General features: G+C 36.5%; 1 protein-coding gene across 1 annotated transcript; it reads right to left on the reverse strand.

The window, feature by feature from the left end:
• Nucleotides 1–16: 16 nt before the first annotated feature.
• Nucleotides 17–27,611, reverse strand: LOC106925550 (chemokine-like protein TAFA-2). Its single transcript, XM_088005996.1, has 4 exons — nt 27,417–27,611; nt 2,677–2,826; nt 1,806–1,930; nt 17–130 (listed from the first exon to the last, which is right to left on the reverse strand). The coding sequence occupies exons 1-4, from the start codon at nt 27,589–27,591 to the stop codon at nt 17–19; spliced, it is 564 nt and encodes a 187-aa protein (XP_087862122.1). The 5' UTR covers nt 27,592–27,611.
• Nucleotides 27,612–27,936: the final 325 nt, after the last annotated feature.

A 27,936-nucleotide genomic window follows, 5' to 3' on the forward strand; every position in this document is an offset into this window, starting at 1 on the left:
ATTCCTCAGAAGGATGTTAAGTGTCCAGGAAGTTTAAGTACAGAGCCCTCTGGCAAACACAAGCCATCCCTCGCTGGCTCTCTGTGGGAGGCAGTAAGGCCATGAGCATGGAGCGACCCCCGCTGACTCCCTAATCAATAAAAGAGTCGAGGTTCTGACGGGTTCTACTAGCCACCTGGACCCCTGCTCATCTGTGCCTCTGTTTCTGCTTTCCCGTGGCTGTAACAGAGGGCATGAATTATTAACCCGGCTAAAATAAAAAGCTCTGCTTCATCCAGGCCTCCTGTATCCATGAATAATGGATGAGTCAGCTCAACTACTGGCTTTTGGTGAGTCAAACCGTGGTCTATGATAGATGGGGAAGGGTCTTATGTGTTCCCCTCAACCACACCTAGCCCCTCACCTACCGTCCACTTTTGGTCCAGCTCATCCAACAAAAACCTGAACACACATCCTGACAAGTTTCATTAATTTAGAAAGGAGTTTTAGCTTGAGCACCGCTGCACTCTGCCAGCACATCCCACTCAACAATTGTGCGTCATGGAGAATTTTGTATTTCTTTATCCTTGGATGCCTTTTTAGCTTTTCGTAGAAATCAGTCGTGGTCAAAGGCAGTTCAACGACAGAATCTGATTTTCCATCTCAGCTAAAAGTAAAACCTTGGAGAGATTAATTTGGATGAAATAGCTCAATGTCATAATGGTAAACTCGTGTGTACAGTCACATTTTCTATTACAGAGGTGATAATAGATTTTTGTTTTCATATGCTTTATCACTCCATGTCTAATGTCTCACTTAAAGCTGGCTGCAGTAGGTAGCATTCATAAAAATATGTATTTTTCTTGTTTATGTCATGACAGCAGAATATGAGACAGATAATCTGTAAAAAAAAATCAAGCTTCTTTGCCTCATCCCTGCAGTCATAGAGTTACCTGCAGAAATATACTGCACCAGGTCAAAAGCAACCAATCAGAGCTAAGAGGAAGGTCTTAGTGTTGAACAAGACGTAGGCCATTTTAAATCTTACTTTTTTTCAGCTGAAGACATTTTTTTTTTGTTTACTTGCATGGATGGTTAGGCACACTATGAAACTAAAAAATACAGTCTGTCAATTTTCAGTTTTCTAGCAGAAATAAAGGACTTAGATGAAAACTCTTGTAAAAAAATTGCTTTAGATCCTTCCCTCAGTTTTACTGTGGGGTTCTTGGCAGACACTTTTACACATTTCCTGATTTTTGTAATGCCAGGTATTGTTCAAATACTGTTATAGTCAGTTGCTGCCATACAACTTCACACTAAGAAATTTTTTCCCAAATTAACTTTTATGCGCAAGAAGAGTATTGGCTTTGGATTTCCCTCTTCCTTCTGAATTGTTCATAACTAAATCTTCATGTCCTAAATAAATCAGTAAATTACTGTAAGAGAAATACAATAAAATAACTATAGTTAAACATCTTCAAGAACCAGGGGCAATGGCTAAATAGATAGACATTAACTCCTGTGTTTCCTGTGTTTTAAGCCAACAGCATCGAGTCACACTTCACTGACTCTCCCGTTTCCCCCCCTGCCTACTCTGCACTGAACTCATCTGAGGCTAATAACACAATCTCATAGCGTTCTTCTTAGCTTCAGTTCCATTCCTTTACTCAACCTCTTCAATTATTCTAGAGTTTTATCCTAGGGCATTAAATTGGGAGTCATTTTTTCTGATTCTTAAAACCTAAAGAATGCATCTTTATACTTGATGCAAGATTACCACCAATCATTTCCATAAAAATGTGAATACAATTAAAAAATGAACCCACCTTTGTTGTCTTAACTTTGTTTCCTGTACTGCAGCTCCATCCTTTCAGATCTGGTAGCACTTTACACTCTTCTCCATCCATGCAAGGATGCATCTGGCACCACCACTTCTGTGCAACTATTGATGCTGTGATGAAAACAAAACATTTTTAAAAATGCTGTACTATAAACCATTATGCTGTTGTTGTCTGAAACAGCCACAAACTGATTTAGTCTCTGTGTCCATTTCAGTGATTGAATTGAGTATTTTTGATGTCAAGCATCCATGGAGATCTGTCATTTCTGCCCAAGTGTGTTTTCAGGTCTGAATCACAGACATGGGTGAATGTCAGGATAGTGAGTGTTGTAAGTAGGTGTGAGAAGGGTGGTTGTGTGCACTGTAGGAGAAAGGTTGCATGCAGTCAAGGTCTTCTGCTGCTTTGAAGAAGCCTACAGGGGAAAAACACTTTCCCATGACATTTCCAAAGTGAGTAGAGAACTGTCAAAATCGAGCCCTGTCAGGGCTGTTACACTAAAAGGAGAAGATGGGGATCGATTCACCTGTAACTGAGGACACTGCTGACATGATATTAAATGACCTGGCCATCTGTCTGCTCTGATGGGCATGTCTGTTGTAGCTTCAATGGCAGACAAAAGGGTTACCGAATGAACTGCCTGAAGATTTGATTTAGAAAATGGTGACACCTCAAACAACATACAGAGCACAAAAGTCTCTTTGTCTTCTATGCAATAAACTTCTCATGCACAAATGAACAGCAAAATACTTGCCTGAGCCACACTGACAGGTAAGACAGCTTTGCTCTGTGTCACATATTTCTAATCTCGTGCCATTCTGGAATCATTACCAGAACTGTAATGAGAAGTCTGGCATACCGTCTACACAAGATGGAGCTGCTCTCGTTGTTCCCGCCACCTGTCCAGGGAAGCAGGAGCATTTGACAGTCTGGGATCTCTCTTCGATCTTGTTCTTGTTGCAGCATCGGTGTGCAGCAATTACCTCACAGGTTCCAGCTTTCACATGTACTGGAAGCACAAATACAGGCAGTGGTTAGAATGCCTGTGACAGATCTCGCAACATGTTTCACAGCACAGTAATGCATACCAACTACAAATTTCAGTACAGTGCCTAGCAAAAACATGTTTTTCTTTTTTTATTATTATTATTTCAAATTCTGTCTTGTTACAACCAGAAATGCATGTATTTTAAATGGAGTTCATGTTTTAGAACAAGAAATGTAATGACCATTTCTGAAGTGGAATGAAAATGATACATAGATTTAAAATTTTTTTTATAGTTAATAATCTAAAAAGTGTCAGCCTCCATGAATCAAGATTTTGTACAACTGCTCTATGTTGCATTTACAACTGCAGGAGTTTGAATAATACTTGTATACATTGTCAGCTTTGGACATGTAAATTACTGACTTATTTTTTGTGCATTAGTTCTTTGAAAAATAGCTCTATTTCAGTTAGAATGAAAAAAAAACATCAAGTCTGAACTTTGACTGGGACATTATAACACATAAGTATGCTTTGATCTAAGCCAGGGTCTGCAACCCTTGTCCTTGATATCTAATGTTCCAGAAGTCTTAGATGCAACCGCTCCCCAATGCACCTGAATCAAATGAAACGTCTTGCATACTGAATAGGTAATTCAATAATGCAGCACATTAATATTGTTGCACAAAATACTGAATAATGAAATGATCTAAGGTGCAGTTTTCCTAAATTCAGATAACTACACAATGTCTACATTGCCAAACCAAAATTAAACCATTAGGAATAAACTAAAAATTTCATCTAAATTGCATGATGAGGTGCTTTATGCAAACGAACAGGTCTCTTGTTTCAAACTAGGTAATTTCACTAAGAACTGATATATGACATATGTTTTTATTTTTAGGCTTCATAAACTGATGGAATACCAAATAAGTTTGTCCTAATTTCTCAACCTACTGAAAACATCTTTTTGGCTGCATTTTCCCAGATTGTATTTTAGGTTTGCATAGTTAACTTATGTCTTGGCTACACTACCATTGAGAAATCATTATTATGACTATCACTGTAAAGTATCAATTTATTATTACCAAGCATAAGGGGATAATAGGAGCTGGAGTGCACTATTGACAATGTGTCTTGAGGAGCATTTAGTTTATATTCCTCCTTGAAATTTGTCCCACACAGTGTAATAAAATTGAAAAATCTAAGAAATAACAATATCAACAAAGAGAAGTAGAAAAGAAAAACAATCAGCATCGTAAAGATAAAAGATACATGGAGGGAAAACACAGGTGACTGGATCACAGTAAATACAGGTTTTATTTAAAAGGAATGTGACATATAAATTTCACTTTGATCATGTGAAAAAAATTAATAAAATTCATCACTCTCTTTGGGAAGATGGCTCGTGTCTAGTTATTGGGCAAACAGTTGAAACACAGCTTTCGTCTGTATTCTATGGTCTCATTTCATTCAGTTCATGCATTATTATGCATTAATCATTCAAGATCCATCTACATATTTAAACCAAAAATGTTGCCACTCATCCTCTCTCTCTTATAATGTACAGTCTAAAACTGTCTGTCCTATTTTCCTTAGTTTTTTATTTTATACGAGAGACACATATACCTAAGGGATATTTTAGAAAAAGCACTGAGTACAAATATAATAAATCAAGCATTAGACTCCTTAAAGTGATGAAATGTACTTTGTAGACCATACCATCTTAAAATATATATTTTTAAAGATTATGAACGTCTAACACTTGAATGAATTATTTTGACTGTGCAACATACATATCAACCGCTATGTAGGTCAGTGGTTCCCAAACTTTTTCTTCTGCGCCCCCCCCAGTGGTTTCCAAACATTTTCTGTCCCCCCATGGATTACAAATGGCTGTCTGGTTGAAACGAGCGTGTGACGGGGAGTGGGGGGGGGCGGGGCATCGACTCTTTTGGGGGCAAAATGAATGTACGTAGCTGAAAATAGACACCAACATCGGTAGCCTACAAGGTACTTGTTAAGCTTAAGGGTCTGTATTGATATTAGCTAGTCATCTTTTAGCTAACATTACCTGCATCCAACAGCTTTACTCAACTAAGTCGGTTAGTTTGGAGGGAAAAACTGTGAAAAGTTCTTTGCGTTTTGCTGGTTTGCTGCCGTGATTCTAACACACAAGTAGCTCCGCACAGCAGCAGCAGGTCTCCTTCAGAGGTGTAAACCCAGCGCGAGCGTGTCATTGTCCGCAATGACACGGCGCCCCCACTAGGGGGCGCGCCCCACAGTTTGGGAACCTCTGATGTAGGTCATTAGAATAAACATCTGTTGTGACTTTTTTTCCAAACCTTGAAAGTGACCAAGCTGACTAAATCTGCCAGCTGAAAATTTCCAAAAATGTCCCCAAGGATTCATTTGAGACTTCTGGACAAAAAAATAAAAATATCTGCTTTGCCCATCTAACATCTGACCAAAAATGTATTAAAAATGACCAGTTTTCAGTGTTACAACTCTGAAGACCATAATATATTATAAATACTATAATATATTATGGTTAAATAGGCAGAAGCCATGCAAAATGAATAGAATGTGAAAATACTGTATAAGATGACGATCCCTATGATCTTGTTTGTTAAACCAGTTCAGTAGCAGTGTGTTCATTCTCATTGTTCCTGTAAGGGCATTCAGGTTATTTAGGGGAAGTTTTGTTTTATACGTCTAACCATAACAGGTATCAGAAATCCAGGACACCCCCCTTGTGGAGAGACCCTGCCTTGGGCCCCAGTGCAGCTCCACATGCTCATATATCCTTGACCAACATGCTAAATCCACTGCATCTGAACCAAAGGACAAAAAAAGAACCTCTCCATGGAGAAGTGCTCATAATAAATGCTTTGACATACTGTATATGCTTAACTCATTTATATTTAACTTGAACAGAACAATGACAGTTATGACCACAATTGTTTATTTAAGCATTGACAATGCCAAGACGATAGAAATAAAAAAAGCCAGTGTTTTGACATTCCATTCAGATAAGCCTTAATTATGTCTGTAAAGATTTTCAATTTGGAACCTGACTTCAAAATAGATTGCACGGAGCTTCCATCTTCCCATTAGCTGGCAATCCAGAAATCTCATCTACAACATTAAAAACATTTTGCTCTCAATCAATAAAGTGCTATTCACATTCCCACTGAAGGCAAGACAACAATTACCAATTGAGTGCTTTTCATTGAACAGAAACTTACTGATGCAAAAACAGGTCAGGCTCTGTGCTCTTGATGTGATTATCTTTAAGCCACCAGCACGCCCCTCCGTCAAAGTTACTTTCAAAAGTTGGTATAGTTTGAATAGAATATTCAAACTTTGTTTAAATGACAACTACACAAGGACAATGGGCAATTACTGGCGGTGCAATAGATGTTAATTTTCCTTTCAGTCAGTTTTACACAGTGTTGTTTTGCAATAACATGCTATGACCTGAGTTCTGAAAAGTGAGAAACAATTGGGAGCGTAAAGAGCTGTGAAAACCTTTACATGTACAGATTTCTTCTGTTTTTACATCCTTTTTCACACTTGATTTTTTTTTATTTGAAGCTAAAAAGCTTATTGTCAGACAAACGTTACCTGAGCAGAAACCAAAAATCTGTTTTTAAATGACGATTTAGTGTTTTAATGGAAAGAAATCTATCCGAGCCAACTTCACACAATGTTAAAAAGCTACATGGAAAAAAGCTTGTATATTAATTTTCAAACCTTTTAAGACCTAGTCCATGTCTGTCGAAAAGTGATTGTCTTCATGCATGTTTTTTTTTTTTTTGTTTTTTTTATTGGGGCTTTAGTTTTGTAATTATGGTAAAAGGAGAAAAAAAAGGTACAACCATGCCTATGTCAAGTGTGGCACACTTGACTTATTAAGGTGTTAGAAGCTGCTGGTTGAGGTTGCCTGTGTTGACAGGGCTGATGATTAAATTATGAGTGTCAGCCAAGGTCACTGACTTGGAGGCAGGACCCCAAAACACCATAGAGTGCAGAGAGAATGAGAGGTCAGAGGGCAGAGTATTGTGGTCAGTCCCAAATTCTGCTCCAGAGGAAGCAACCATAAATAGATTCACCAGCTGACCAGTCTGACCAGCATCTTCCCATCTGAGAAATATTTGCATAATTCCACTGAAGTTTTATTTGTTTGTGTTTCTTGATATTTATTTCCAGAGACACAACACAATCTATATGGCTGCATCAAACCACCTAATGGGAAAGTTGGTGATTTCCGTTTGTTTTTCACAGTTTCTTCCAAAGATAACTCTGGATTGGACTTCAGTGAATGGAAATTCAATTACACACATGTAGATGGAAGACTGCCTATTGTCTTCTCCATTTATGAATATGCAGGTAGCAGGAGAAATGGCATACGCTCTAAGATCAATACATTTCTACTAAAGCACTTAGGAGTACCATAAGGTTGAATCAGTAGGCGCCCACGTCAGCGGGAGGGAGAGAGTCCAGACAAAGAAAGGTGAAAGGACAGAGAAGACTAATGAGAATTGGCACAATGCCCAACCCTAAAGGCAGTCAATACTACTCTGAAGCAACCACTCAACAGCACAATCATATTTACCGATGGTTAATTGATGAATACAAGTATGCTATGAACACCTAAGTAGGGAAACTTTCAATTTTATTTTAAGTTTATTTAAAATGCTACATATGGGACAACTGTATTGACTACAACGAAAAAAGTACTTTATAAAATTAATATTTGTTTGTATGGTCAATCTTTAAATAAAACATTTTTAAATCAGGGTAAAATAAGTGCATCTTGTCCGTATAAGACCCTCCAAAGAATTAACACAACTTCAGATAAACTACTACAAATCTGATTCTAAGACACTGAGCAAACAGGGTGAAGCAATATGTGGAAAAATTAGGTGCACCCTGAAACAGCCAAGGATCACCAGGTTGGAGTACACAATACCAAGGAAGGAAAACACCACTTAGAAAAGCAACTGCTGCCAGTTTACCTGAAAGGGATAATGAAGCAATCTCAAAACAATCTAGAGTCCATCCCTCTACAGTGAAAACTGTTATTTACAATTGGAAAACGGTCAAGACAACTCCCCCTGTTACAGGAGAGGATGTGAGACAACAATTGCTGGTGAGACCATGCAATGTTCAAAGATGCTACCAGAAACTCTGATTCAGGCCTCAGTTAAATACCATGAGAAATAATGCTCCTTGTCGTAGGAAAGCTAAAGTTTCAGCACAAAATGACTGCTAATTGTGAAGCAAAGTTTGAGGCCTGATGATAACAGCTTGTTTTGCGACCACATCTGGGCACATAGTAACCATGTAGTTGACAGTATGTTCTTTCATTACAAGCAAAGATTGTGGTAACATATGAGGCCATCTGTGAAACAACTGAAAATTGGCTCAAATTGGATCTTCTAAAATGAAAATTGGAAAAGGAGGATATTAGAAGATGCACTTGCAGTTCAGTTTTGATGTTCTCTTAGATAGATGGCAATGCTTTCAAAATTTTCACCAAAGGACAAAGGACATTGTATAATTACTGCTACCTATCTATGGTGTCAGAAATTGTGCATTTAAACACAAAGTCTGGAAATATAAATCATATTACTCAAAATATAACCAAGCTTTCATTCAAACCACACAAGCACATTCTAAATAATTCTGTATGTAGCTTAAAAGTCAAGCTTAAAAGAAGTCAGAAAAAATAGATCAAACAAAAATAACTGTAAATTCACTTCTGCATTAACATTCTGGCAGTCACAAGGTTAAGTGTTCCCCTGTTGTCCAGATCACAGAATTGATCATTTGAATTCGAAGAAACCCACAGGTTGCTCTCAGCTTCCACAGCAATCAAACAATTGATCTAACAGGCAGATGGGGAGGACTAGAGAACAACACAGTGTTCCAGCTGTCAGCTGCATGACTGGACACATCAGCATCACCTGGCCAGCCAAGCACAGAATACAGTAATAGAAGCACAACATGGGATACATCAAAAGCAGAAACATAGTCTTCATTTTAATGCTGACAGTGAGACTTTGTTTCCTGCAATGAGGCAAAATTGGAAAGACATTGTGTGCCAAGGCTAAAGCTCAAGTTGATTTGATAAAGTTCATTTGTCATTCTGCCCCTGAAGGACTATTATGTTTGAAAAAGAAAAAAATAATCTTCCCTCAAACAGACTGTTCTGGCATTGAGTTAAGAGTAACCATCAGTTCTTTGAATGGTGCAATTTTCTTTGTGTAGAAATTTGTGTTAACTGGTATCCAAAAAAGCTTTTAGAAAATGGCTGAAACACAACACAAAATTACAACCACTGAATATTGAACAAAGAACTTCTTTTGAAATGGAAATCCCTTATTGTCCGACAGTGGGGAAATTCAGGTGTCAGGTGTTACAGGTAAATAAAAACATGCTTCAAAGTAAGTTAAGAAATACTTAACACAGAATAAAGTGCACCAAAGCTGTTTGTTAATACATTTATAAAAAAATATGAGTTTTCATTCTGAACGGGTTTTAAGAACAAGAGCAAAACTAAAACAGAACTTGTTCTAGAGCATTTTTCTCACCTGGCTAAAATGGTACTATTGTCAGTTTGTCAAAGAATATGCTTAAATATTTTTTATACTATGCCGGTATTATGGATGGCATTGTGACAACTCCCAGACACAATGTTTAATATGAGTTACATGAGCATTACAGTTATGAGTTTGGTGTGAGGTTTAGGTTTTCCTGTATGCTCTTTCTCTTAATTGAGTCTTTGCGTTGTCGTTCTGCCCCTGATTGTTCCCAGATGTTTCTCCTGATCATCCCTCGTGAATTTAAACTCTCCTGTGTTCCCTGCACCCCTCTGGATCCTTGTTGTGGTTTTGTCGTATGTCATGTCTTTGTAGTCTTGTTCAGCTCCAGTGTCTGAGTTCCTTGCTACTTTGCTCACCTGTGCTGTCTGGATTTTGTGAATGTTTATCTTCATTAAAACCACCAGTTGCTCTACAACCTGGGTCCACTGCATCCATCTTCACCACCAACAATCACCAATTCATGACATTTGGAAGTCATGGGTGTACTTTGTGTGATTTGGCAATTAAAATTATTACTCATCAAAGATCAAACTTGGGAGTGGAAGGGGTTCTTCAACACACCATTCTCTGGTCCAACTAATTCAATATCTATATGATTCATCTAGCTCAGATTATGGAGTGAGCTGGTTTGTCCAGGGACAATTATCCATTGACTCATCTAGTGTTAAATACAGCAAGAGTATTTACGACTAGATGAGTCAGAATTTTTCTAACTTAAAGCAGAAAATACTTTTTTTTTTATCAAACATCTAGGGTCAAGTTAGGGATCAGCATTCATCTAGACTCAGTGAAGCATTGTTATGAACTAAATCTGGCATCTTCCATCTCAACATTTTTGACAAATACAGAGTTTCCTATCACACCAGCACACCAAAATACAGCTGACATTATTATTTCCAGTAATCTCTCTCTATAAAAAAAATCAACTATGTACCTGCAGTTCATCAGTTCTGTTGAACAATACTGAGAAAATCTCAGTATTATAAAAGTTCAAATCCTGTCAGCAGTCTATAAAAGATCTAAGTTGGGCCTGAATATGTGTAAAAATTATTGGTTAACTTTATTTACCCCTCAGTTCATCACACCAGAATCAATCAATCAATCAATCAAGTTTATTTGTATAGCACATTTCAGTAGCAAGGAAGTTCAAAGTGCTTTAAATCATAAAAACACAAAAACAAAAAGTCATAAAAACAACAGCATGCTCTGTGTTCCCTCAGCGTTTAGGTTCTAATATTCCTCCGTTCTGGAAGCAACTTCCTGAATACCCAAGTTGAACAGAAACAACTGTTCAATAGCTGGACTGAATACATACCTGTTTATTGTGGCTAGAGGTCAAAATTTACTGCATTCACCAGTTTAATTTTAAAGCAGCTTAGTTATTACTTGTTTTTTGCAGAATTTTCTATACCTCTGTTTTTATTTTTATTTTAATGCAAAGTTATTTTTAATTATCTTGTGTTTGAATGGTGATATACAACACAACTTGTTCTGCCTTGCCATTTACTCCTTCCATATACAAATAACCTGTAGGTTACTTTTCAGTTGTAGGCAACAAAAAGAGCACATCAGTAGTTTCATCATGTAGGAAGCTGAATCACAGGCACAACAATGTGGTAACTGAATTAATGTCAAATCAAATGCTATTTCTTGACAGTTACCTTGACATGAGCACATGTATACACCTGACGGAAAACAAAATGTTTTATCCACCAAGAGGTAAAGTAACAAGTGCAGTTTCAGCGAGCTTTCAGAACAGAGGGACAGCAAAATAGAAAGTGTATCTTTTCCGATTCAGTGCACCCCTCCCCCAGTCAGCGTACTGCCAGTCCACCCTTATCTGTCAACAAAGGCAGAGGAGATCAAAACACTAAAAACAAAGTCACGTCTTGGCCACAGGGCCCAACCACAAAAACAGCAGCAGTCATAAAAACAGAGGTTAAAGGCTGTGCAATAGAGACACAGTATGAATTAGTAATGATTCAAATCATCCTGTTTGCTTCAGATAACTCTTTACATGCTGAACACAACTTACCGCAGCATATACTCAAGGTAAAAAGGAGTCTCTAAAGGACTGCAGCGGCAAGCTTCACACAGACAAAACAAGTATAGTTTAAGGGAACCTTTGAGCGAGCATTAAAAGTAGACCAGGGTAAAACATTTCAAATGGCCACATTAAAGAAAATCTGCTAATGTGGAGGGAAAAACCATTGAAACACGGCGAGGTATGAAACATTAACTGCCCTTGCCTGGTGAGAAACACAAAGCCATCTTTTTCTCTTGTAAAAACTGGTGCTTAATTAAATTATCATATTCTGAAAAGGCAGACTCATTACTTCCCAGCTGTAAACCCGCTGAGCTGACAGTCAGACCCAGCAAGCTCTAAGAAATCCACTGACATCCAAGAGAATGTGAATCAAGAGTGAAGCTTACAGTGAACTATCATCAAAGGTGTTGGTCTTGCATTATAGATAATTATTTTTAAAGGTTCATGCAGCACTCTCTCTTTTCAGACTCTTACAATAAGGCTCGGACAGAAATATTTTTACAAGGACAAAGTCACAACATACCATAAAAGATTTCTGAATTTTGATCCAACTATTCATTCTCTGAGCTGAAGTAGCTGCAGCCTATTATCTTTTTTATGAATTTACTTTAGTTTGCAAGTTTTATGCACCACTATAGTTATGAAGTTCAAGAGACCATTATATAAAATATCCTAGGGAATACAATTTAAAAATAAAATAAAATAAAATAAAAAGAATAGCTTCCACTCAGGTGGGCACTGGAGATGGTCTTTTAGAGAAATAGTTTTACAAGAATGTTGGTACTTAGAGAGCTAGCAAAATAAAACCATAAGTAAAAAAAATACATAAAGCAGCACTTAGATTCCTTAAATTGCTGCTGGTATTGTGAAAATAAAGGATAAATACTGGTAACTTACTAGTCTTTGCTTTCGTTTTTTGTATGATTTAATTTTTTTCTTTTTCAATTGTACAGAGGAAGTCACAAAAACATTCAGAGTCTATGGTTTAGTGGTTTAGATGTGGTCTGTGTCAGTATCATTCATCTGGCTGCCACAATGTACAAGCCCACCACTGACTGATCAATTGGATTCCCTCAAGGAATCATAGGGCCTTCAAAGTGAAAGTCTACATAAGTTATCAAATCTAGGGACTGCAGCGGCAGGAAAAGAGGCAGAAAAAAGATGTGCACACTGACTCAAAGCCCCCTGCTTTAAAATGTTTTATCATATTCATTCTTAAAACATAAAAAATAAAATAAGGATGTTCAGAGAAACTATCATTTACAAAGTAATTATCAGCTCATATAATTTCATGGCAATTCAATGTGTGAAGTATCCTGCCATACACACAAGTCAGTATTTTTATCACATGTAAAATATTTTCAAACAACTTCCATATTAGAAACATCTGACTGTCGAAAAACTACAGCATAATAGGCAGTTGCATTCAATCCCTTATCATTTAGTTACAGCTTTTATCATGAAGGAAAATTCAGTTCAAACATCTAAGTCTAAAACCTAGGGATTTTCTAAAAATCGCTAAGTTCTGTACAGAAGATTGATGTTTGCACTCTGTTTTGTTGGTTGGAAATGTGTAATACAAGTGAAAATAAATTTATTTGCACTCATAAAAATTTAAAACTGAAAAGTTTTGATATGTCTTATCTGGACTCTCAGTTTTAGGCGAAAAAAAAAAGAAAAGAAAAATCTTTAAAAACTTTGATGCCATTCCATTAAGACAACTTGCAGAAATTAAGTGAAGCCAAAGGTTTAAACACACAGTGACTGTGAAAGCAAAAGCTCAGTATATTTATATTGCCACGTGATAATTAAAATTCTAAGAATCCACCAGCATCAACGATCCAATTTTCACAGAAAATCCTGTGAAAGTGTGACCTTGTATCTAAACGGGAATGTAATATGAAGCCACACCTTCACTTCATCTGCGCTTCACTCCACAGAGGCAGACAAAGAAGAGACGCCTGAGATCTTTCTTCTCTCTGGTCTCTCATCTGACATGCACACATGCTGGTTATCTGTCAAGCAAATGTCAAATGTGCTCTAAACGGCTGCCATCTCCGCTCTCCAACTAGATTCCCATGTTTTTCATCTTGTGCTGGATCTGCTGATGTCTTTCAGAGTGGAGTGACAGTCCCAGAGTCATGAAACACGTGAGGGGGGCTCAAGTAAAAGATGACGAGGGTCGCCAGTTGAACTGTGCATTTCTGGCGGAGTGACAAAATCTGAGCTACAGGCATATCTGTCTTCATTAGATGTGAGAGGATACACAGCGGTCTGAAAATAGGAAAAATGGCTTGGTCTGAATTATTCATAGCTGAAAGTCAAAGATTATTCTCTTTTAAATCAGTCTGTCATGTAATTACATTAACTGAGACGTATATTTAACCACATGCTCTAAATCAAAGCTGTGCTGGAAAAAACAGTATTATCTCGTTAGTGGAGGGCCAACCAATGGTACAGTTTTCCAGTCGAATACTGGGCTGCCGGAGGACACTATTAAAGGAGCATCTGACCTGTACACCCACTGACAGCTCAATATAAACGTTCCTCTTTTTAATAGACCATCTTGCTGAAAAATATGTCGACAAACCTTTAAAAAAAAAAGCCATTTCAGGAGAACTTAAATGGTCCCACCCATTACATTTTATGCTCCAGTCTGTTCACATAAACTTGATGCTCAGCCTGGGTTGCTGTTTTTATGGTCCGACGTGGACAATCAGCGCTGCACTTCATTCCTGAGGAGATGTGAGCCAGAAGGCGAAAAATCATTGAGTGCAGTCGGAAGACGGGGCCAAGGAATTGATAGACTGCATTACAGGAGCTTATATTTCACTTTATTCATTCAGTATCCACCCTCCAGTGTATAACCACCAAACTGTAGCATAGCATTACTTTAAAAGAAAAGAGGAATACCCAAGAGGAATAAAACTGAATGGGTGAAGAGTTCCTCTTCATGTTCTTCTGCAACCTTGCCTGACTACAGATGAGCAATCATAAATATATCTTAGAATTTGCTATTAACAAACTGCATAAAAAGGAGGTTTCAGGGGACAGTTTTTATGGAAAATGGTTAAAGTTTACGATTTAAGACTGCAAATCCGTATTCAGAAGTAGAGGGAATTTGCACTAGAAAGAACATTAAACTTTCTTGACTTATTCTCAGACTTCAAAAAGTAAAAGGCAATTAAGAGACAAATGTGAGGAGCAGTTGGAAAGCATTCACTGGTTTTAATGAAGAGAGAGCTACAACAAAGGGATCTGAAAGAAAAGTGACATTTTTGGGTGAAGTCCTTAAGACCATTAAAAACATGCAATAAGATTGCCGGGTGGCTCAGTTGGTAGAGCTGGCAATGTTGCCATCCTGGGTTCAACTCCTGATCTCAGGCCATTTACTGTTCTATAAATGCCACTAGTGTCTAAAAAAAAAAGAAGAAGAAAAAAAAAAAGAAAATTCAACACAACTCAAATATGTTCCAGAACTTAATGTTGTTTTCCATCCCTCCATCAAAAATCCATGAAAAATTTAAATGTAACTTGTAATTGCAATCTTACTGGGATTTTGTTAAATTTAAATATTTGAAGGAATCCCAAAATAGAAACACATGAGACAGCAATAGTGATGTGGGACTGTTTATTTTTCTAATGGATATTCATTGTGTTTTGTTGTTTTTTCTCTTTTTTCTTTCTAGTGTGAGAAAAACAGATTATTTATGCACTTTCATGTTTCTGTTCATTGTTTCACCGAGGTTTTGCAATACCTGCCGTTGTTTCACATTAATTTCAGTTATCACAATATAAATTCTCTTGTTCACTCTTGAAGCTTTTTATGTCCTTAAAAGAGAAATTCATAATAAATCAGACAGCATTTCACCTTTCAAAAGATAAACATGAAAGAAAGATCTAGATTCCAGCCATGTTTCATGTTTTTACATTGATTCTTTGTCTTGAAAGGACTAAAAACTCAGCAGTGGGTCACTTCCTTTGATGTCTGATTCCATGGATGCAGTCTGTAAGTACCAGATATGTTTAGAAAGCTATCTGCAGTTTGATCAGAGTTTTTGGTCAGTCGTTGTAGTTGTGTGTCGCCACTATAGTTCAAATATCCTCTATTTAGTTTGGTTTCAGATATCTTTTTCAGAGAAGTTATGTTTACATGTAGATTTTGACTCCAAAAACAGCAACATTATTCTGTGTGGATGGTCATTCATTCCACAGAGGGAGTGATGGGTGTGTGAACTTAGAGAAGGTGTACATTTCAATAAGAACAACGTGTGTCATATGAGTGAAACCTGCACAAAATAGTCAACCCGTGTTTTATTTTGGCGGGTCAAATTGACGGCACACGATTAAGTTCCGGGTCAGAGGTGAACCCGGATCTCCTCCATTGCTGTTGCTGATGTTGCTGTAGCCAGCTGCTTGAATCGAGCCAAATTAACACAGCCGAAGGATTATATCGGTTTTTTCTGGGAACCACTTGACGGTGAGTCGATTATTTACATACTTTGTTTTTCTTTTGTTTTTTTTTGTTTATATATATATATATATATATATATATATATATATATATATATATATATAAAAGAAATGCGGTGGCGACACGCCCACTCACCATCTATCTATTCGTGATTAAAAAATGGTCTTATAGATTAAAAGCTCATTCTCTTTTTGTTAATTTTATGGCTGAATATGAGATATATCCTCCAAGTATTGAATAAGTCCTTTGATTTTTGTAAATTTGTCCTTTTTAGGATACTTTTAGTTACTTTTCATTGATTTTTTTGATGGCCTAAAGAAATCTGGAATTGGTTCATTTATTTGGAGTTGCGCAACAAAACAAAACAAAACAAAAAAACAATTCATTGTTTATTGAAACAGTACTTAAGTCAGTTAAACTACAACTTGAAAGTGCACTTGATCTGTAACATTAATGTGATCTTTAACTTGAAATTCATTTGAATGATTCCTGAGAAATACTTTATGGAATATAGCTTTTTTTTATGAATGTTTAGTTGTTTTGGATAGCACTTTAACCCTGTTTAAATGTGAATGCTAATTTTTGTTTTCATTTATGACCTTGTAAGGGTTTTTTACCCCCTGTTTCAACCCAGGATGGTGAGCTACCAGATCACCGCAGCTTTGGTAGGACTTAATTGAATCAAAGTAATTTATTTTTCCGGACCTCTTGCCTTGGATCATGGACTAAAAACAGTCGGATTATTGATTGATGGACCATTAATCACCCTGCATACAAAAGAACGGACTTGAATAAGAGAAAAATCTCTTGGGTGTCATCAGGGTTTATTTTTTTGTTATTGTCTTCCTGTTGTGTTATTGTTTATACTTATAGGAAAATATTATTATTATTATAATTATTGAATACCTTCCTACATATATGCAAATATATAAATTTGAATACAGTAACTTAGACTTACGTCCTGTCCGATGGTGTTTTATTCACACACACACACACACACACACACACACACCCCCACACACACACACACACACACACACACACACACACACGCGGGCTTCTCAGCTGAATGTTTCTGACTGCCTGTTGCCATATTTGGCTGTAGTCAGGCGCCTAGCCTTAATTAGCGTTACATGAGCCAAATAAAAACATCTGGTAGTATCAGGAACAAAGTTTCAGAATGTGTGGACCAAAAGAAGGTCCACACATTCTGGATCTGGATCTAGAGCAGTAGTGCTTTAGATCCAGATCGGCTCAGAATGGATTATCCTACCAACATGCAACTTGTTGTCAGAGCTATTGGTGTTTTATTTAGTCACTAAATCAGAGGTCTGAAAATTAAATAAATGTCTTTATTTTCAAATCACATTTATAACAAGAAACTATTAAAATACTCAAGTTTTTTTTACATAATTTAATTGAAATTAACAAGTATCTATGTAGCTCAACACAACAAAACCTCATAAATGGTGCTTTTCACCAGCAATAACCAAACATGTTTTTCAGAGCTGTTCATGTGTAATACTGGATTATTATGATGCCACTTGGAAAATTGGTTTTACTGAATAAGTTAATAAATGTACAAATGTAGTTTGTCTTACCAATTAGTGTTCCTTTTACACTTTTAATGGAAGCCAAAAGGTCCAATTTCTGAAATATATCAACAAATTTTCACATCGTGTCATAAGTCTTGCATCCTGACTTAAAAAAACAACTCCTCCAGCATGCAAAAAACAATGTTAGAAATATGAAAAATTGCAATATTCATAACAAGCATAACCTGTGATAGACTAATTGCAAAGTTAATGTAATGTTGCATTGTTATGCAGCCAACAGCCACTCATATAACACACTCTGTGTAGCAGCAAATCACCACCGAACCAACTTAATCACATCAAAATCTTTCATCACATTAAAATTTCAACATGACACTCCAAACCCTTGAATAACTAACAGAGCTGTGGCCAATTTCAAAGGGAATGTACCTCTTCTGTGCACTAAGCTTCAGCCAAGCATGAACCATTAACAGCAATACAATTGAGTAACTTTAAAGGAGGTTGCTTTAATTGCTGGGTAAGGGCAGGCTTTTAGTTTGTAAAACCCAATTACTGCCATGCTGTTAGCACTTCTTCACTAATTGCATTCATCAGCTGAAATCATTATCAGCAGGCTCTCCTTCGATTTCTATCAAAACCAAAAAAAGTCCTCATTTCTTTGAGTTTCAGGACCGCAAGCGGTAGCTCATAATGCAGTGAGGGATAATAGGTTTACATTTGAGCTGTAATTAGAGAGAGAATGGAGATGGAAGACTTCTGGCGGATGAGAATCTGGCACAGTAAGGGTCCTCTCTGCTCCGATGAAACACAGGACACATTTTACTTTGAGCTATTATGCAAGTCAGTATTTCCATAGAACACTGATTGGATGTGGAAAAAAAACGAATTTCAAGAACAGATGCTTGAGAGTTTTTCTTTACTTTAGTGTTTTTTTTTACCGCTCAGGTTTGACTTACTCTGTTTCTGTTTCGGAAATTATTTTTATCTAGGAGAATTATTTAACAAAAATATATTGTCCAAGTGTTAATGAGAGCTTTTCTAAATATGCATATGTCTTTATCTAAAGGGGTTTGAAACTGATTCAATGGATCCAAATTCCTCACTTGATTTACAGCAACTGGAAAGCTGATGACATAACACAACAGAAACTAGGATTTATAAACATCACCTGTTAGAAAGGGGGAAAAAAGGTGAGTGAGTTTAAAATATTGCTTCTTGCAAGAAAATAGAAAACCTCATAATACCTTTCAACAAATAAGTCAAGAGCTGAAACATAATTAGAACTTTTAAATATTGTAGATTACCCTTTTTATGTATGAGATTACTGAATTGTAATCATTTACATGTTGCAGAATATGCCTACAGTCTGATTAATCCTGACCTTTTTGGGCAGCATTTGATATCACACACATTATGCATGCACTAAAGCTTTTTTTTTTTTTTTTCAGACAAAGTTAGAGTCTGAAATTATTGGTTTCTGTAAGAGATGTAAAAGATTAAAAGTAGTGTTAGCATGAAACGTGCGATTTTTATCTAACCCTGCTTATCTCTGCAGCAAGTTCCCAGCAATATAAAACCATTTAATGAGAAGATCAGGACCTCCATACAAAGCCTGAAGATTTCTTACATATTACAACATACTTACTAACAATTATACCAATGTTGACAGCGTAATGTAAACAACAAATTAAAACCAAAGAAAATAACTTTGAAAACATTTGTGAAATATTGCAAAAAATCTGAATGTCCAAACAGATTCACCCTGAGAGCAGATGGCAAAATACTAAAAGAATTCACCACCAACCTACAGCAGTTCTCACTGCAGCTCATACAACAGTGAATGTCTGCAGATTCAGAAAAAGAATGCACTGGCTTAACTTTCATGGGACTTGTGCAAGGAGGAAACATTTAACACAAGATCAGACTAAAGTTTTCCAGAAGCTGTTGACAAAGTCCAGGACAGAGCAGATGGTGTGTTTGGCAAAAACTAAGTTCAGCATTTCAGGAAAAAGCCTCATTATATTTGTAAATCATCGAGATGTAAGCATCAGTTTTTTGTCAAACTTTACTAGACCACAACAATAAAGGTCACTATCATAGAATCTACCATGAATTCAGAATGTGACATGTACAAAAAAAAAAAAACACTGAAACAACTGAAACCTGCAACATGACAATGACACAAAACATAAGGATGGATTGATGACTAAGAAATGGAAAGTCCTGGTTTCATGCAAGGCCCATATCTTGATCGTATTAAGATTCTGTGGAATGACTTGGGCTCTTCATGCAAAAAACCCCTCAGGCATTTCCCATCTTAAAGAGAGGAGTGGGGCAAACTCTGACTGATGGATTGCTATGAGAACCACCTTCCTGAAATTGTCTCTGCTAAATGCGTACAACTACCTATCAGCTAGAATGCATTTTATTCATTTTTTTTAAAGAAACAATGTCTTTTTTTTCACTGAAGTGCAATTATATCACTTTCTTCTCTACAAAAATTTTTAAAGAATAGATTAGAAATCAATATATGAACATTTCTTCATTCCGAACTGAATATTTAATGTTTTTCACAAGACTGCATTCCATCTAAATCCTTGAGTTACAACAATATAAAACATGTTTCTCTTAATTGAACTTCAGTTACCTTTAATTTTCTTCTTGATGTTAACAATCATTTCTCTTGTCTTTGCACCGGCACTGTCCCCTTGCTGTGCTCCGTTGGGTACAGCCACACACACTCAGAGAATACAGCCAAGGCCACACGCAGCCACTCATGGCTCATCTATACAGCTGCCATTCAGATGCGTATAGCAGAGGACGTTTGATGGTTTTCTAATCTTGGGAGCTGCCACAGGGAGATGGGGCGAGCTGACCCCTGTCATCCCCACAGTGCATCTCAAACAGCCCCACATCTCTATCTCAATCTCCTGGTGGTTGCTAGCGCCCTGCCATTGTGTCGTTCACCCGCTCTCCAAATGTCAGGACAAATGCTCCACAGTCGCATCCCTAAATATCCCCAGGGTGGGGCTGACCTGCTCACAGCCTCTCAATATAATGTCATGCTATCTCTTGGCAAGGGTTCCACACTGACCTGTGATGCAAAGTGTGCAGCCGACTGATTCATTCCAACATGCAACAATGATCTAATATGTACATACAAAGCATAGACTGCTATATACATCACTTTTATGGACAACAAAAACCTGAAGCTGCTCCGAAAAAATAACAAAGTGCTAAAGTGATTGAGGGTTTTGTGATCTTATTCCCTTTGTTTAGATAAACCAACAAACTTGATAATCATCAGTGTTTGCTGAAAGAAAGTCATTCAAAGCTGTCAAATAGAGTTTGACTAACTATTTATTTCTCATTCTTGTAATTAAATATTTTTCTGGGGTGTGTTGTGTACAACTAATTGGTACCATTAACATTAATATTTTACACAGAAAATATCTGGCAGTGCCTCACGTTTGTGGTAGGTTTGTTAGTGAATCATGGCTGACCAATGATTCCAGCTCCCAGCTAAAGGTCAAAGTAACTACTCCACTGATCATCATAATTAGTAAAGAAACATTTAAATCCATATACAGCATCTAAAGGGAATAAACCACTGCAAGTCTACAGCAAACACATCATTTCACTGTTTGTCTCAGATGATCATTAACTGATATTTTTTTTATACTCATTGCAAAAAAATAGTAAAAACATAGAAAACAAGACCCGTTTCCCATGTTATAAAGAAGACATCTTGTAAAAGTAGCACTTTGTGTCAATGTTCAAGAATTATTGACTTAAAATGAGCTCCTATAATGTGCTGAAAAGTTACTATGCTAGTTTTGTCTGTTTTTTTCAAGATACTAATGTATTTGAATATGATACTAAACAATAACGCTTGGTAAGATTTGATGATTTTTGCAGTTCACCTTCCTACTTCAAAAACATGTTTTAGATTGTATCCATGAGTTGAACACAATGATGCAAACTTTAAGGTTTTTTCTTCTTTCAGTAATTGCTTTGTGCTTTTCTCAATGTCCATGAAAATGAATTTGCATGGACTGAAGACTGCTTAGCAAAAACATAAATATAAACTTTATTTAATCATGCAACACACAATGATAAAAACGTCAAGGTTTGTTCTTCTTTTAGTAATTGCTTTATGCTTTTCTCATTGTCCATGAAAATTAATTTGCATGGATGGAAGAGTGCTTAACAAAGTATAAATATAAACTTCATTTAATTATGAACCAATTAATTTTAGTGTTTCTTACACTGTGTGAAACAATAAATCAAGGGATAAAGTTATTCAAAGATGGACTCCCTCAATTGTTAGAGTTTACAAAATAATTGAATCTTTCAAAGATTCAGGAAGCCGTATGTTTCTGCCCAATTCACAAAGATCCGACAAGCAGATTTTGTTCCTCTGGGCAACCACATTAAATCAATTCCTCCTCATCCAGAAGGAATATTTTAATGTGTAATTGTCATTAATGTGGCAAATCTAAATGAATGTTTTAAAAAGAATTTAACTGGGAACCGATAAAACAAAAGAAATACTTTTTGCTAGATTCTGCACTTAATTTTGCCTCCAGAGAATCAGTTTATTATATGAAAATTGGGAAACTCAGAAAAAGAAAACCAAAATAAAAGTTTCTTACAATTTGCATTGAATAAAAAAAAAAAAGAAAGAAATTCCCTGAAGCATGAAAAACAGCTTAGGAAAGAGCCATTAGAGTGCATCACACAGTTTTTAGAAAGTCTCAAACATAAGCAAATATGGAAATACTCAGCTAAATTCAAATGAGAGGCAGAGCACAGTTTCATCTCTTTAATAAGCCAATATATCTCCTTGTGTGCATGTGAATATAAAATGGAAAAGTAAATCTAATCTCCTAAGTCAGATTGCAATTTGTACAGTTAACATAGGCCAAGTGGTGTAATGCATGACATTTTAAAATCTAAAAGAGGTTTGGACCTGCAAATTGCACAGCTCACAGCATTTTCATTTCAAGAAGAGGAAGCCGCTGGAGTGTTGCATCATGCAGCTACAGCATGTATGTTTTTCCATCCCTGTTTACCTCTCCAGCACTCTTGCCCTTGCAGACACTGACCAGCAAACCAGCGGCAGCTTGATTTCTGCTCATATAAATGGGACAAAGTGAGTTACAGTTAAGACAAAAGATTCCAAGTCTCTAAATAGCTGAGTAATGAGGCTCCCATTTGACCCAGCCACATCATCAGTCTAAATCCTATCAATGGGAACAAAACAAATTGTACAGCCGAAAGGTACTTGTTATCATTCTGGCTCTCTCTCCACAACATAACAGAGAAGCTGAACCCTGTTATGGCACTCTCTCTCACCCTTCTTCTTCCGTTTTCACTCTTTCATGACTAGCTAATGAATGTAGATGGTGCTCTGGGGGATGCAGTGGTCTTATTACAGGGGTTATGTGTGCATGCTGCAAGCTCTGCTTTCCACATTCAGGCTAGAGAAAGAGGTTCAATTGCTTTACCAAAGCCTCCACCTCAATAAACAGAGGGGTTAAAGAGGTTTGTTTATTGGGCCCACCTTGGTTTGACCTCCGTAGCTCAGGGACAAGCTACGTGATTACAGAAGTGTTGGTAGAACCTATGGAGAGCAGGACCAGTCTGCTTGTGCTGGCTCCCCTTCTGTCTCCACATAAATCAGATGAAAAGGGTGACGATCCGCAAACGTGAAAACAACGCGGGTGGAATGTAAGAGGGAGGATTACGTGGTTTATCCAGCATGTTTGTGGTAAAACAAGTCAAATTCGGTGGTCTACAATGATGTATCTGTTCTCCATGAACAACTATCTGAACATCTCACAGTAGAAAGTATTTAACACATTTAATGAGAGCACTTGGCCATTCTGCATGTGTAACCAGCAAATACAGTATCAGTATTTACATTCCCATTCACAGTCTTTATTAAATCAGCGTACCTGTTGAACCTGGATGTCATGATTGGAGAGATATAAACTTATAGAGCATCATTTCCTTTTAAGCAGAAAAAAATTCCATCATGAAGTCTGTAAGTTACCTTCTTTTTTAATAGTAATAGCATCAATTCAATTATTTATTAAATCAATGTAATTATTTTTGTCAAGTTAAATATGTGTCTTTATGTCTGATTTGCATCCAGTTATGGCTGTTATCATGATGAATTTAAAATGTAGATCTATTTATTTTTGGCTGTTATAACTGACATGTACAATAGAGTACTAGGGCCATACTAAGAAAAAACAAAACAAGAATAAAGCTATTGTATGACGAGAAAGGAGTTGTTATTCTCATAACACTACAAATGTATTCTTGCATTATTTTGACTATTATCATAATATTGTGACTTAGTTCTTTTTTTCTTTTGCTAGCCTGACCCTAATACTCCATTGCAAATACCCAACCTGAAAATCAGAAGCACATACAAATATTGTCAAAATTGTCTGTAATCAACCAGTAGCTTTGTGCCGTGCTAATTATTTTTTAACCTCAAAATAAACACATCAAAGCCGAAAACAACGCTGCCCTTTTTAAAGGAAGCAAACTTTTATTAAAATTCAGGAAGCTTTGTGTCCCGTTATGTCCTGCAGGTGTTGTGTTTATCTTCAACTGCTGAAGATAACATCACTGAGATAACGTCACCGTCTTTCATTTGTAAGGCATTCATCAGTGCAGAGATGACTCGATTCCCCCCCTCCCCTCAGCCAGGCGTTTGACTGCCACTCCGGGGGCAGAAAGAGTGATAAAAAGTTATCAATGAGATTCTGATGTGAACATGGCTTCCTCATCTAGATCTTGCAGGACAAAACTACATGCAAAGCTTTGAAAACAATGCTGGTTACCGTTCTTTAGCTTTTGCTGACAACTACTAAAATACCTTATTCTGGGCATGCATGCAATTTGATATAATTAACTTGTGTTTGTAATGGTAATCAAAAATGTATTAACAATAACTGATAAAAAGAAGTTTATGACCCTTTATTTCTGTCAGCAACCTGTCACACTATATGACAGATTAACATGAATTCTCATTGTTTTCATTGGAAAGTGCTGAGTAAATACATATTTTGGTTTTTGTAATTGAACTCCTGTTTTTGCCATACGTAGGGAAACCAGGCCTGATAGTTAATCTGGGTCTTGTGGGATAGAATAGATTAGTACACTGTCAGACTTGGTGTTGCTCTCTGTGTGAAGGCAAATCTCTCAGGTCTTTCTCATGATCGGCAGTCTAGTCCTTTTTACTTGTAATTGGCAAGTTTTAAGCAGTTTTTAACAGAATGCGTACGACAGCTCAATCACTACTTCAACTACCACAGTTACAGGGACTAAGTTGTGATCTGTGCTTTAATTTTGTTAACATATGCAGCTCTGCAGCTGTGTTTTATTAATAATTCATCTCTTTTTTGGGTCTCCTATTGAAAAACCCAAACGTAGGTGTTTTCATTCTGTTTATTAATGAGAAAAGTGTAAATAAAAGATGGTGACATGGCCCTCACCTACCAATTTTTCTACTTTTATAAAGTTTTTGTTCTTTCTCCCTTTGAATAAAGATTGGTATGTATCCATTATTACTGCCAGAAGGCTGTCATCTTTCAGTGAAGTTACTTCCTATTTTTCAGGTCAGGGTTTAGCTTTTTGTTAATTAAATTTCAGGCAATTTACATTTTTTTCCAGTTTATTTAATGGTAATTTACAAAGACCATTGTCTCAAGAAACTTCCAACAAAAAAAAACCTTTTCCATGAACTTGTTTGTCACGTCTCAATAAAAAATTTTAACAGCTCCAATGAAACAATTTTACTTTTACATACTTTCTTTTTGCAAACAGTACAGTTTGTTTATATTGTTATTAAATACAAAAACTAGAATGTCTGACTAAAAAACTAAGTTGGTTTTCCTTTAAAAGAAAGCTGAGAGGTTTCAGCACAAATAGTTTCAAATATAATATGTAGTGTCAGACCTTTAACTTCATAAAATATCATATTATTTACATCCACATATCTGATGAAAAAGATAACAACCTCAAAGTCTAGATACTACAGTACATTTTTGTCAATGTAATCTATGCGGCTACTAGGCTGCTACATTTAAACTCATTTTCAACAAAACTGTCATTAAAGGATATAAAACATAGCAAATAATTTAAAAAAGTCATTTATGGAGCCCCTGATGGGACAAATCTAGGCGACTCACCAGTATATGTGCTATAATATTACTCTATGCGCTAATTTGGTAAAGAAAAATTACAAACAGTAAAATGTGTGCATTGCTTAATATTTTCTTAGTTAAAGCCCATGATTTTTTTTCTGTATTTCTAACATCATAGAGTCACTCCGTTGCTGGTTGTGTTTGCATTTGCAGCTAATGTGGAGCTGTTGCCTTGGAGCAGCTCTGTGCCATTTGTCCTTCAGTGGAACAAGGCTCATTATTTCAATGTGTGGTCACAGTATTCACCGTTACGCCCAGGGATCAAGCCATCTCTCCATTAGGGAGAATCACTTTGAAAGGTCTTGTCTCCCACTTGAAAGACACTCACAAACTGGGATATGCATGCACAGCTGATGTACTGACATTATGTTTCAACTTTTGATGCTGAACTTGAAAGATGTTAACTGGTTGAACTGCCATTTGTGCAAAGTGCAACCTTTACATGGCAATGCTGTTTTGCTGTTCTGCACAGGAAATAAGATGCCGTTATCTCCCTTTGCTACTTACAGAGGCAGTAAGCTTAAATGTGGCTAAAATATGCAGCAAGGGCCTTTAAAATAGTCTCTCACAGCAGTACCAGTTTATAATAAATGCAGAAAGCTGTAATTTATTGCTTTTTATTTCTTTGTGATGTTGGGTTGTGCTTTGAGATTAAAAACCTTGAATCATATGAGACTGCCTTTACGAACTGGTAATTCTGAACCTCGTCTAGATGTGAGAATTGTTTCTTTAAGTCTTTGAAATATATGATTTAATAATAATTTAAGTCTTAAAGCTGTAAGATTTGTAGTTAAACTTCAAAATCTAGATGCAGAAATTTGTACAAATCTCATATAATCTCAATCTATTTTCACTCTTTTCTGTTGGCAACGTTGTGACAGTTGAAGCTGCTGCTTTCTGCCCTCTGTCTACTCATTAGCATCACATAAACCTTTCTATCAAACTATGGTTTGTTTTAATATTTCCATAGTAAAAGAAGCATAAAAACATAAGTATTTATTACACAGTGGATCTTTGTTGCTCTTTTGCTCAAAACAATCCATTTGCATCTTGTCTCTGTTTTAGGAACGGATTAGTTTCTGGTATCACCAAAGTTTAAAACGGTTATGGATCCAAAACTGGTAAAAGTTTACATCTTACTGTTCATGTAGCTACTTCAAAAACTTTCTAATGAGATGACAAAGTGTCAGGATGGAAACAGTTACTTAGATCGTATCGAGCATAGAGTAATGTAGATTGTTTTGCAAAAAATGTAGTCATGCTGTGGTAAACTGGTAAACTCACTTGTATTTAAGGTACACTGTTTTAAACTAACTGCTAATCTAAGTAAACAACCAGGCTATTATACCAGCTAATATCACATTGTTGTATCCTGGTGTTGCAGCAAAAAGGGACAATATTCTGTGCAATATTCAAGCTTACTTGAAAACTAATAAAAAATGTAATGGGCATGTATTCAATGTTTTATTTATTGTCTATGTATCAAATTCAAACAACATAATGGATTATCTTAGCATGAGAAAGAACAATTGTTGTTTTTCTGTTTTTAATAAAATAAATTACATTGTTATGCCTTCAGTCATAGCCTGAAAATCTTACACCAAATTGCTTTTTTATTTAAAAAGAAAAAAATCTTAATAAATAAAACCATGTGTCTGCTTCCTGAAAAGAAGTACAAGTCATGCAGTACATGCAGTTTACCTATGTGGCTTCGGTGTGATGATGCGCTGGTCAGTTGTCCCAAGAGAGACACCATACAGATGGTCAGGAGTAGCACCCTTCTGCACATGCTCTGTAGATCCCTCCCCTGCATTCTGAAACAAATAAGAAATAATGGAATTAAAAGAATTTCAGCTGTTTGACAGATCAGTAACATTAAAATATTCTTCTGCAGAGAGGATCCGTTGTTTTCCCTCTACAACTACAACTCCTGCCAAGAAAAATGTGGAATCACTTCTCTTTGTGTACGCTCAGCCATTAATGTGGGCTGGAGTTCATCTCCAGTGGACAAAAGGCAGGGCACGGCCCATGAGAGTCCATCACAGGACAAACAACAAAAAGGAAAACATATCAGCTTAAGAGAATTGAAAAAGGCCAAGATAGTGAAAGAAAACAAGACTGGAGGAATGCATCGTCACATTTATGGTAAAAAACAGAATCCTTCCACATAAAGTCAACCGTGAAAAGAGAAGACTAAAGCACAAACCCAGAAGGAAAGAGG

This window comes from Poecilia mexicana, unplaced genomic scaffold (genome assembly GCF_051168715.1).
Source record: "Poecilia mexicana isolate PSO_F unplaced genomic scaffold, ASM5116871v1 scaffold_5, whole genome shotgun sequence".
Lineage (NCBI taxonomy): Eukaryota > Metazoa > Chordata > Actinopteri > Cyprinodontiformes > Poeciliidae > Poecilia > Poecilia mexicana.